Here is a 12,064-nt window from a genome sequence, read left to right as displayed (position 1 = left end):
TTTTAAATTTTACCTGTATTAGTTTTATAACAATAATTCTTTGGACCTGTGGATATCCAGTCAATAATACATACATTCTTATCTAATTTATCGGTCCAATCTCCCAATAAACATCCTGTTTTGACAGTACATTGACCATTGTCTTTATACGAGTATATAATGCAATCTGTGTCATTCATCGATCCAATCTACTAATAAACATTGTGTTTGTTTTGACTATACAGACTGATTCACATAACTTTCCGACCCTGACGAAGTTTAAATGCAGCCAGTAATACGTTTTTCATTCATAACTTGACTTTTGTATGGTCTGGACATCCCTCACAAAAATCTCAATTATAAAAATTTAAAAATGGCAGTAATTGATTGTTTTTTAAGAAACTAACACTCACTATATTTTATATCAATATCATATCGACACGAGGCGTTAGCCGAGTGATGCATAACAGGCTGAGTACCTGAAAAGTGACAGATATTGAACGTTTTTCGTGTTCGTTCGGTTACACAAAGTCTTGAAAAACATTAATTAATTGTAAATTTTGAAGCTCTCTTTGACAGATGTCAAGTTAGGTATATAGACGGGAAAGTTTATATCGGGTGTGTCAAAAGGTCGGACACCAAAGAAGGTATACAATTTAGAGTAATCATGGAACATGAAGAATTTTTTTTTTTTGCTTTTGGCCTTTCCTTAACGCGCAAGAGCTTTTGGAAGTTACAACTAAACTACCTGTAAAACTAAATGATCCTGTTATTGATGTGGAAACCTAATTGTATGCGTCAACTCTCAAAGGTGCCCTCAACAGATATCCAAAAATTCCTTTCACGAACACGTTCGAAATCCCTTTCTTCGTCAGTGTTAAATATGATGAAATTTGGTGTGGGAGAGTAGTTTTCAAACGCGGCAACATTGCTAACATTTCACAGCAGCGAGAAAAAAAATCACTTTGATAAAATAAATGTCAATTTAATTGCGACAGTTTTCAAATTATTTTCAAAATGAGTTTTACCGCAGATAAATATTGTAATATGATGATTGTAATATGTATGTATTTAGCTGTTGGTGCGGTATAAAATGACGCGGCATTTAGCTGCACAGACATACACCATGCGTTTTCGTAACGGAAGACATCTCAGTATTGTAAGGGTCCGAATAGGTTCGATAAATTGCTATTAAAACGACATAAAGAAAACAATTCGTTTTAAAAAAAATTGTAGAAATATCGGAAGGAAATTACGATGTTTCAGTTCCGTGTACTCATTAAGAGTTAAAAAATATTGTAAATAAACGGCAGTATGAAAAATGTTACAGTGACTTTGAGACTGGTGTAACAAGAAAAATGTGAAAACCGTGTCGGATAATGTTGTATTGGCTTACCTATTTACTGGAATTTATTTATTGTGGAAGGTAAATGTTAAGTTCTGTTATGATAAATTGTATCATCTGCTCCTTTTTAGGTTATTTTAATCGTGGGAATATCAGAGGCCGTGCGAAGAGACAAATTAACCAAAATGTCTGTTGATGACATTCCGGATTCAGGATATGTTACTAGTTACGAGATATGTCTCTTTTTGATCGGTGAAAAATTAACCTAGTTTACACGTGTCTGTTGTAGATAGATCGATAATGGGGATCTTTCTTACCGATTCCTACTCCTTGAGGTGGCCCCATTTGAAACTGGCGGGAATTTCAAACCGGATGTAAATTCTGTATACAAAATCTGGCATAAATCAAACTTTAACTGTAAGCAATCCAGATTTTCTAAGATTACACCGCAAATATGCAGATAGATATGTTGTAATTGTGATAATAATTTATAAATATTAAAATGACTTTTACTTTTCCGGCCTTCGTAAAGGCAACGGCTGCGAAATTCAATTTTGCGGCCTGCTCTACGTACGCGAAGTGCTCATGTCAGATTATTTATTGAAAAAAATACGATTAAGTAGCGATAACCTTAATTATTATCTGTGGCATTGCATTTACAGTAGAAAAAAGTTGTATCCTATTACACCACAAAAGTTACTAAAATCACTAGATTTAGTAGTGTATATTGGAAAAGGCCCAGATGGGATGACTTTAGTATCGTGGATTAAAGGTCAACCTTTGGTTTGGGACGTTACTGTTGTAGATACACTTGCAGACAGGATTCCTGTATTACCGACGGAGCGAGCTACACGTGGTAAAAAGCGAGCTAAGAGAGTGAAGTAGAAAAGGAGATAAAGGTATAGAAAAATAAGAGAGATCAACGACAAAGGAGAGGAGAGTTTAGCGAAGCAAGGTAGGAAGAGGCTGAGCGGTGTGGGGAGGCAGAAAACACCCCAAAGAAGAGAAGTGTTAAACAAACGGAAAACAGCGACATCAAGGAGGTAAAGAGCAAGCCTATGAGCGAGGGAAGCAGAAACCGTTCTTTTAGCCAAGGAAGGGGGAGGCGTCCCAGGAAGACAAAAAAAAAAGGAAAAGAACGGGAAAAGGAAAGACAGGAAGACAAGAAGAAGAGGAGGAGGAAGAAAAGGTATTTGGGACAAGTAAAAAAACCGCAAGGTCACCGGAAGTGGAGAAGAAATCAGGCAGGAAAATGGAAAAGATATTGAAAAAGCTGGAGGAAGTGAAAAGGGAAATTACAGAGGAAATAAAGGAGCTGAGAAAAGTGAATCAAGAAGTCAAGAGAGAAATAGAACAACTATGGGAAGAATTTAAGAATAAAGAAAAGAAATGGGAGGAGGAGAAAAACAGCATGTCTGAGAGAGTAGCACAGCTGGAAACGAAAATGGAGAATGAAGAAAGAAGAAGAAGAAAAAATAACATAGTGATAACGGGATGGAGAAGTGAGGGAAGTAGCAAGCAGCAGAGCAAAGAGGAAGTAGAAAAGTTTATAAAAGAAAACATAGGGGAAGCGAAAGTTAAAGATTGCTACAACATAAACAAGGACCAAATACTAGTGGAAATAGAAGAGTGGAGTGGGAAAGAAAAGGTAATGAAGCAGAAAGGAAAATTGAGAGGAAATAAAGCAACAGAGAAAATATTTATTGACAACGACCTCACAAGGAAGGAAAGGGAAATACAGAAAAAAATACGAGCCATCGCCAGAGAAGAGAAAAGACAAGAGAAAGATCTAAAAGTTGGGTACATGAAAATAACCATAGAGGGGGTGCAGATGAGATGGAATGAAGAAAAGGGGAGACTGGAGGTTTTTCAGTAGAGGTAGGAAGAGGGGATGGAGGAAAGGGAGACAACGGAAATGGACAAAGGATAAAGAAAAAGGTAGATGGACAAAAAAAAGGGAAAACGGAAGGAAAGCACAAAGGGGAACAAGAGAAACAAGGTACGAAAGAGAGGAAAGGAGCATAAGTATTATATTGGAACGTAGCGGGATTAAGAAAAAGAGGGGATAAATGTTGGGACTATGTACGACAATTCGAGGTAGTGGGACTGGTGGAGACTTGGGTGGAGGAACAGAGCTGGGAAAAAGTAGAAAGGACGCTACCGAAAGAATACAAATGGGAAGGACAATGGGCAAAAAGAGAAAGAAAAAGAGGAAGAGCTGCAGGGGGAATAATAACATGGGTGAAGTTGGGAATTGAAGAGAAACGAAAAGAAAAGGGGGTAGAAGAAGGATACATGGAAAGAAACGTTCATATAGATAACGAATGGTGGAAAATAGTAACAGTATATAGCAAGGAGATGGGGAAAACAACAAGACGGGTCGAGAACACAATGAAGATGGACAGGGAAGAATGCATGCTGTTAGGGGGTGATTTTAACGGAAGAATTGGAGAGAGAGGAGCCAGAAACTGGGAAGAAGAGAAAGGGGATGGGAAAAGAAAAACGAAAGAAAAAGTGGAAAATGCAAAGGGGAAGGGCTGATAGAGTGGATAGAAGAAAATGGATGGGAAGTGCTGAACGGGAATAAACGAGGGGATGAGGAAGGGGAAGTGACATACGTAGGCAGCGGGGGGAAACAGTCATAGACTACGCAATAGTAAATGAGGCAGCATGGGAGAGAGTGAAAGAGTTCAAAGTGGGAGAAAGAGTGGACTCCGACCATCTCCCTCTAGAAATTACCATAGAGGGAACGAACCAAGAAGAAAGGGAAAGGGGAGGAACGAGAGAGGAGGAGAAGAAGGTGATAGTAAAAGTGTGGAGTGAACAGGGAGTGAGAGAGTACAGGAGGAGACTGGAGGAAGCAACATTCAAGGAGCAGGAAATAGAGAAGATGGTGACAGAGCTAAAGGAAGTGATCGAGAAAGCGACGAAGAAAAAGGAGGTGATAGTAAGGGGAGCGAAAGGGGCAGGAAAGAAAAATGGATGGTGGGACAGAGAATGTCAGCAAGCAAAGAGGGAAGTGGTAAAGGCGCTGAGAGGATGGAGGAGGAACGAAATTGACAGAAGCAGATTCCTAGAAGCGAAAAGAAGATACAGAGAGAGATGTAGAGAGAAGAAGAAGCAGAGGAGGGAAAGGGAGGAGAAAGAGATAAAAGAAATAAGAACAGAGAGGGAGGTGTGGAAATACATAAACAGAGAGAGGAAGAAAAAGGAACCAGTGAGCGAGAAAATAACAATACAAGAATGGGAAGAGTACTTCATGGAACTGCTGGAAGGGAGGAAAGAAGAAGGAAAGCTGGGAACACAAAGGAAAGAGAAGCAGACGGTGATGGAGGAAACAGAAATCACAGCGGAAGAGGTGGAAAGACACATAAGACACTTGAAAAAGAGAAAGGCACCGGGATGGGACGGGGTGCAAAATGAAGCGTGGATGTATGGGACTGAAAGAATGGTAGAGAGAATGGTTGAACTGATGAATGGGGTATGGAGAGGAGAGGGATTCCCGGCGGACTGGAGAGAAGGCGTAATCTGCCCAATTTTTAAAAAAGGCGAGAAAAATAGAGCGGAAAACTACCGAGGAATAACTCTCCTGAACACGGGGTATAAGTTGTATGCGTCTGTTTTGAGCGAAAGGATGAAGAGGGAAATCGAGGAAAAGGGAGTGTTGCCGGATAGTCAGGCAGGGTTCAGAAAGGGAAGGGGTACTGTGGACAATGTGTACATCCTGGACCATTTAGCAAGGAACGAATTGAGGAAGAAAGGGGGGAGGATGTACGCATTGTTCATAGACTTCAAGGCGGCGTTCGACAAGGTTGACAGAGTGAAAATGTTTGAATGTATGAGAGAAAGAGGAATAAGTGAATGGCTGGTGCGGAAGGTCGAGGAGATATATGCGAGAACGGGAAACAAGGTGAAGGTGGGAGAGAAAGAGGGCGAATGGTTTGAGACGACAAAGGGAGTGAGACAGGGCTGCCCGCTCAGTCTCCTACTGTTCACGATATACGTAGCGGACGTGGACGAAATGTTGAGGAAAGCGCAGACGGGGGGGGTCGTAGTGGGTAGGGAAAAAGTTTGGAGCCTGGCGTTTGCGGACGACATGGTGATTGTGGCAAAGAGTGAGAGAGAGATGAAAGAAATGATGAGGAACCTGGAAAAGTATGTGAGGAAGAAAAAGCTGGAAGTGAATGTAGAGAAGACGAAAATGATGGTGTTCAGCAAGAGAAAGAGGAAGAATGAGGAGAACGAGTGGAAGTGGGAAGAAAGCAAGATAGAAAGAGTGAGCGAGTTTAAGTACTTGGGCTACACCTTCAACGAGAGAGCCACAGTCAGGGCGCAAGTGAGAGAGGTAGTGAGGAAGGCGAACAAGGTAGTTGGATGTGTGTGGGGAATAGGAGAGAGAATGTGGGGAGGCGAGTTCGGGAGGAGAATGATGATGTTCGAGAGCATGGTGGAGAGCGTGCTGATGTACGGAGCAGAGATATGGGGATGGAAGGAACAGGAGGAGGTGGAGAGAGTGCAAGAGAAATATTTGAGATGGGTGCTAGGAGTGGACAGAGAAACACCAGGGTACATAGTGAGGGAAGAGTGCAAGAGGAGCAAGCTGAGAGTAAAAGCGGGAAAGAGAGCGGCAAAGTTCGAGGACAGAATGGGCGGAAGGGAAGAATGCAGGATACTGACTGAGTGCTATAGAGAAAAGAAAAAGAACGCGGATGAGAAGGAGAGAGAGAAGTACTGTAGGAGGAACGGGTATGCCAGCGAGGAAGTGGAAAGAGTGAGAGCGGAAGGAAGATGGATGTGTGCGGAGCTGAGCGAGAGGGACAGAGATACGGACAAGCAAGAGAGAAGGGAGAGAATCAGAGAATCGAGGTACAACAGGGAGTATGAGAGGTGCGTGACAGAGGATGTTCCGGTGTATCTGGGAAGGGAGAGCACGAAAGAAAGGAAAATGATGGCGAGATTTAGATGTGGGAACGAAGAGAGAGAGAACAAGTACTGGATGGAGGAGGAGGAAAGAATGTGCAGGATGTGCCGTGAGGAGAGAGAGACGATCGAGCACATGTGGAGAGGATGCGGTGAAATGAGAGAGAGGGAGGAAAAGGAACGGGGAGAAATACTGAACGAAGACGGAAGAGAGATAGGATGGATGAAAGAGGTATGGAAGAGGAGGGAAAGGATAGAGAAGGAGAGGGGTGGGGAATAAAAGAAAATGTATGTTAATTAAAAAAAAAGAATTATTTTTGGAATTGTAAGTTTATTTAGAACTGTGTAAGGTATAGGAATCCTTTAAAGCCCGTAGGGCAAAATAAAGTAAAGTAGTACGTGTCTGTTGTAGATAGATCGATAATGGGGATCTTTCTTACCGATTCCTACTCCTTGAGGTGGCCCCATTTGAAATTGGCGGGAATTTCAAACCGGATGTCAATTCTGTACACAAAATCTGGCATAAATCAAACTTTAACTGTAAGCAATCCAGATTTTCTAAGATTACACCGCAAATATGCAGATAGATATGTTGTAATTGTGATAATAAATTATAAATATTAAAATGACTTTTACTTTTCCGGCCTTCGTAAAGGCAACGGCTGCGAAATTCAATTTTGCGGCCTGCTCTACGTACGCGAAGTGCTCATGTCAGATTATTTATTGAAAAAAATACGATTAAGTAGCGATATCATGGAGAGGCCACAGGCAGTGTTATAAAGAGAAAATAACTCACTTTAGAGATAAAACAAAGTATTTACCGGTGTTTTAAAAACATTTGGGAAATAAATGGTCCACATTTGGGGAGGATGTCAGTTTACCGAATGGTTGGGGAATTTTTTGCCCTAAGTTGATAATTTAAATTGATTTATTTAAAATGTTAGCTTTAATCTCTTACAGATATCTGAAGGAAAAGTACGGAGTAATTTCTGCATCGAGGGCACAGGCACAGAATGGAAACGACGCACGATGGAACAGTGAAGAAATATTTGCGCCGTTGTGCGCTTTTTTTAATTACAAAACCTCCGGCCTTCAGGTTTGACTTGAGAGGGTGTGCTCCTGAGCACTCTTCATTTTGAATGTATGATGCTTTCACTCTGTGTCCTGCTCTGAAATCTTTTCATTAAAATCTGTTTATGTTTTTAAGGTACACTTACTTGCTGGTTTCAATGCCGGTATTTAATATTAACCTGTAGATACCATATTTTAAGTAAAATATTCAAAACTAGTTTACTTTGCTTGATTGCGGGACTCGATTAGAGATTTGTCAAAAATGACAAAATCGCACGTTATAACCTTTTCAAAATACACATAACCTTAATTATTATCTGTGGCATTGCATTTACAGTAGAAAAAAGTTGTATCCTATTATACCACAAAAGTTACTAAAATCACTAGATTTAGTAGTGTATATTGGAAAACGGCCAGATGGGATGACTTTAGTATTTCGATTGTGCACTGTATCTAGTGGAATATTGGCATGAGTGAACTCTTGACCAACTGAAACTGTAAAAGTCACTGCCAGTGTCAAATCACTGATTGCCGCATTTTTTTCCTTCGAATCAAAATAAGTCTTTAGTAAAAGTTAAGAGTGTTAAGACCACAGACGACCATAGCAGACGACGATGAGTATACAGCAGTTGGGTTAGTAAAATTCTGTAAGTTTCAAGTAAATTTATTTTCAGGTTAACTGTTCTCTTCCAAATTCTCTCTTCTAATTATCAGTTTCTCCTAAACACATTTTTTTAGGATAAAAAGGATTTTTAAGATTGCAATAGGGTACACCTGGAACAGACTACTTTCATTATTATTTCATTTTATTAAAATGGTGTACGAGATGAAAACAGAATTCAATCATGTAAGGATCAATATTTCGCAAAGTTTCCTAATTTAGAAATGGAAGAACAATCTTTAATGACCCATATTCGATGGATTGTGAATAGACAAAACTAGAGATGTTTTAAAAGAAAAGTCATCGAGAAGGCTTCAAGTTGGTGAAGATTTAAGATATAGAATGGAACAAAATCCTAGAACATCATTGCTGAGACTGTCAGCACAGTCAGGTGTACCACTGAGCACATGTCAGATAATTGTGAAGAAAAGATTAAATTTGCACCCTTATAAAGTGTCATTGTTTCAAGAACTGAAACCAGCAGATTATCCACGTCATGTTGCATATTGCAGTTAGTTTTTAAACAACATGAATGATAACAGAACTTTGGATTTGTCATTCTTTTCAGACAAGGCATGGTCCTGCTGTAAGTTCATAACCTGATTGTAGTCAGGGAGAAGTTAGAACAAATAACTATACCTCTTCTTCCATATTTGTTGCTGATTTCGTTAATGACTATTCCAGATTGGATCAACGCATGCACGGAACCTGTCTGACGTCGCCCATCTTTTGTATCCCGCCCCTTCACATTATAACATTGGACATCATTTAATACACATCAACAACAATAAAACCTTGCTAGACAGTCAAATAGCTTTAATTTGTTGCCATATAACACATAAATAAAATGTCTTTATTTACAAAGATTTTATTCTTTCATTTTCCATCAACACTTTTGGAATCCTCTGGTACCTAACATTGTTTCATCATCGAAATTTATTAAAACAAAAATGATTCAGTACCCATTGAATAATTTAACAGCAACAATTCAGTTCTACACACCTGTGGTTGAACACCAGTGGATAAGTTTACAAAACTGAAATAGAGAAAATTAAATTTTATTGTCCGTATGAGATGGATTGAACCATATGAACTTTAAAGTTCACTTTGACAATAACTTGATGGATTTTAGTCACTGTTACTCACGGTATTAAAACGTTGGAACAATCTCTTTAAACGAATCTTCACTGTTGTGGTTAATAATTCAAAGAATCTTTTTTGAAGGTTAACATAACCTCCTAATGTCAAGAATAATAATCTACTTCGTATCATTTTCGTATGGAAGTATGAAACGGCAAAAGAAAAAATTTCATTTGTTTTCATGGGCTCGTTGACTACAAACATTTATAATAACCCTATACAAGTGACTTATTTGCTGTTAAGGCACGAGTGTAATACATAGTTTTATCCAATACCTCCTTCTGTAACAGTTCTTAAAACATCATCAAAACCCAAAAATTTGTAGATGTTAACCTAAGCCTCAACAAATGATTTCATCTGAGATTACTTTTTCATGTAATTCTAATTTTGTGTATTACATTTTTTCATGTTCAATTAACTGTTTAATTATAAAAACAGTTTAATTATGGGTTCATTAGTCCACTAGTGTTTTATAGACCTCATAATATACACAAAATCGGCATTATTATGTGTTCATAATAAACAGATTGCTTAAAAATATCAATTTAAGACCTGAGATTGCTTCGCCTGAATTTGGGAAAATAGAAACTTGGATGCTTTAGGTATACGTTTAATTATGACTAATAACAATTATTATAAAAACTATAGATTTTGTACCTAATAGTGTATTATATCATAAAGAGTAGAAGTGAGTTTTTTTGTGCCAAACCTAGAGATTGAAAACCGAAATGCAGTTGAGGCCGATAACTGTGCGAAGCACAAAAAGACCTTCTACTCTGAACGATATATACTATTTTATCTCACAAAATAAATCGGATATAAACTCATTAATTTTTTTATTTCATCCTGTGTTAAATTTCAACACTTTACGTCATCAGTTTGAATCCGGGAAAACGCAAAAAACGGCCGGATGCCGCGCCGGTTAAGTGTTGCTATTGGAAACACAATGAAGTAACAATCGCAATAAGGTTTAAGAAATGTTTTATTCAAAACTAGATCTAAATACAAATTAACAATTTAACTATTTCGGCCACAAAGAAGATGATGCACTTACTTTCTCAGACGTTAGTTCACAAATAAAATAATACAACCATTTATTAATAACCTCTTCCATAATTTTCTTCACATTATTTTCTGATTTCCATTTACAAAAATGGGTGAATTGTTTTTGATATCTTTCACCACTCACCAGACTTGCTACTCTTGCTAGGTAATAATTTGCTTTAGCCGTTGCTAATCATGTTCCAAAAATGTGACTAGATTTGGAGCATTTATTGAATTATTTTGAAATTAATTTCAATGTTTCTTTTAAACGAAATTTGAGGCAGGATGAAATAAAATACATAACGACATTCGTCCGTGAACTCTTTTTACAGTACTCGTTTCGAGTTTCAAGACTCGGCTCCTTCGTCGTCTCGTCCTTAGACGTCTCACTCGTACTGTAAACTATGAGTTTCCGGACTTATAACGTTAATTACTATTCCTGTAGTTGCATTAATATTACAATTTTAAAATTTTAAGGTAACAGTAATTCCCTCTTCCGTTGTAATATTATTGGTACTTACTTGAAATTTTCATAACAGTAGTAGGTAAAGTCTACAACACTACCTAAATTATCCGATGTACTTTCAACAAATTTCCAGGTAAAACTTTCTCAAAATTAGAATGATCGCGATTTGTAATTATATATTAGTATCCTGAACTTTAACTAAGATATCTTCGATATCTCTCATTGTCAAATTGGTGAATTCATTGCATCACAAGCGCCGGTCAGACCTACAATAATAATTTATAATTGTTCCTCTTGGGAACACCAGAAATTGTACCTTTGTAGCCAGATACTTTTCATCGTTAGCATTATGTAGTAATCATACAATTTTCGGGACTTTGGAGGGATTAGATCCTATACATAGTTTGCCGCGATCTGCGTCAATTATTCCGTTAGTAGTGTCGTAGACTTTACTAATATTATGAAAATTTCAAGTAAGTACCAATAATACATATTACAATGGAACTAGGAATTGCCTTAAAATTTTCAAACTGTAATATTAAGGCTAGGGCCACACTACAGACTAAATAATTGGCCGATAATTTAGTCCGATTGGGTAGCTTCCGCGCACACCAGGCAAACTGGTGTGGTTGGTCGTCCATCCATAAATTTAATAAGCCACAACTGTTTATTGCTATGTCTGCCCAAAAACATTACACTATGTTTTGTCATTATACAGGGCACATCTTTTGCGACAAAATTGTCGTTCACTTTTTGTCTTACCATCTGATTATAATCAACTATTACTAACTTGTCCAGTGTTTTGGGACCGCTTATAATTTAAGTATCTACATCCAGGGTGATTAATATAGTATCATACAAAGGGGTAGATTCTAACCCCTAGAGGCCTAGACACTCTTGCAAAAATGTCTAGGTTCTATGAAACTAAAGCGAACTTTATAATACCAATAATTTCTCAATAGCAACAATTCTTCTATTACGACATTCATGTAATTGGACGTAAAGTGGAATAATTTAGCGAAGAATGGCATTTACTAATAGTGAAAAAACCGATATGGTAATTTTTGCCAATTTTTTATGTATGGCTCAAAATTTTATTGTCAAGAGCCTTTTGAGACCGCAATCTGTCACTGGTTAAAATATTTATGAAACTATATAAATCACCCTGTATATTGTATAATACATATATATTATATAATGGATTAATCCATTGGCCAATAAACGATTTATAATAAGAAGGAAGTAACTGCTTCATTAAAATTTCAGAGAAATAACGACATGTCGCTTCAATAAAACAAACAAATTAATAACAGAATATAAATATTCAAACTAGAGTTCTCTTTACAAAATTTTGTAAACATCACACCAAATCTGCTATTGAAAGATTTAATTTACCACGCGAAAATGGTGGTAGGGGTTTTTCAAATCTAGAAATTCT

The 12,064-nt window shown here is 37.8% G+C and overlaps 2 protein-coding genes across 2 annotated transcripts; both read left to right on the top strand.

Annotated features, from left to right (window-relative positions):
- Positions 1–2,576: 2,576 nt before the first annotated feature.
- Positions 2,577–5,386, top strand: LOC138138629 (golgin subfamily A member 6-like protein 25). Its single transcript, XM_069058617.1, has 4 exons — positions 2,577–3,188; positions 3,422–3,838; positions 3,990–5,314; positions 5,380–5,386. The coding sequence occupies exons 1-4, from the start codon at positions 2,577–2,579 to the stop codon at positions 5,384–5,386; spliced, it is 2,361 nt and encodes a 786-aa protein (XP_068914718.1).
- Positions 5,375–6,539, top strand: LOC138138733 (golgin subfamily A member 6-like protein 7). Its single transcript, XM_069058736.1, has 2 exons — positions 5,375–6,235; positions 6,281–6,539. The coding sequence occupies exons 1-2, from the start codon at positions 5,421–5,423 to the stop codon at positions 6,522–6,524; spliced, it is 1,059 nt and encodes a 352-aa protein (XP_068914837.1). The 5' UTR covers positions 5,375–5,420; the 3' UTR covers positions 6,525–6,539.
- Positions 6,540–12,064: the final 5,525 nt, after the last annotated feature.

The sequence above is a fragment of the Tenebrio molitor genome, chromosome 9 (assembly GCF_963966145.1).
Source record: "Tenebrio molitor chromosome 9, icTenMoli1.1, whole genome shotgun sequence".
NCBI lineage: Eukaryota > Metazoa > Arthropoda > Insecta > Coleoptera > Tenebrionidae > Tenebrio > Tenebrio molitor.
The sequence above is the reverse complement of the archived record's forward strand: the minus strand, read 5'-3'. Positions and strand labels throughout refer to the sequence as shown.

Bases quoted from the DNA above. Each gene is read 5' to 3' on its own strand.
- LOC138138629 (XM_069058617.1), top strand. From the start codon at position 2,577: ATGGAAAAGATATTGAAAAAGCTGGAGGAAGTGAAAAGGGAAATTACA. The intron at 3,189-3,421 runs GTTTTTCAGTAG...CGACAATTCGAG, and splicing joins AAGAAAAGGGGAGACTGGAG to GTAGTGGGACTGGTGGAGAC. The intron at 3,839-3,989 runs GTGGAAAATGCA...ATAGTAAATGAG, and splicing joins AAAGAAAAACGAAAGAAAAA to GCAGCATGGGAGAGAGTGAA.
- LOC138138733 (XM_069058736.1), top strand. From the start codon at position 5,421: ATGGTGATTGTGGCAAAGAGTGAGAGAGAGATGAAAGAAATGATGAGG. The intron at 6,236-6,280 runs GTATCTGGGAAG...AATGATGGCGAG, and splicing joins GTGACAGAGGATGTTCCGGT to ATTTAGATGTGGGAACGAAG.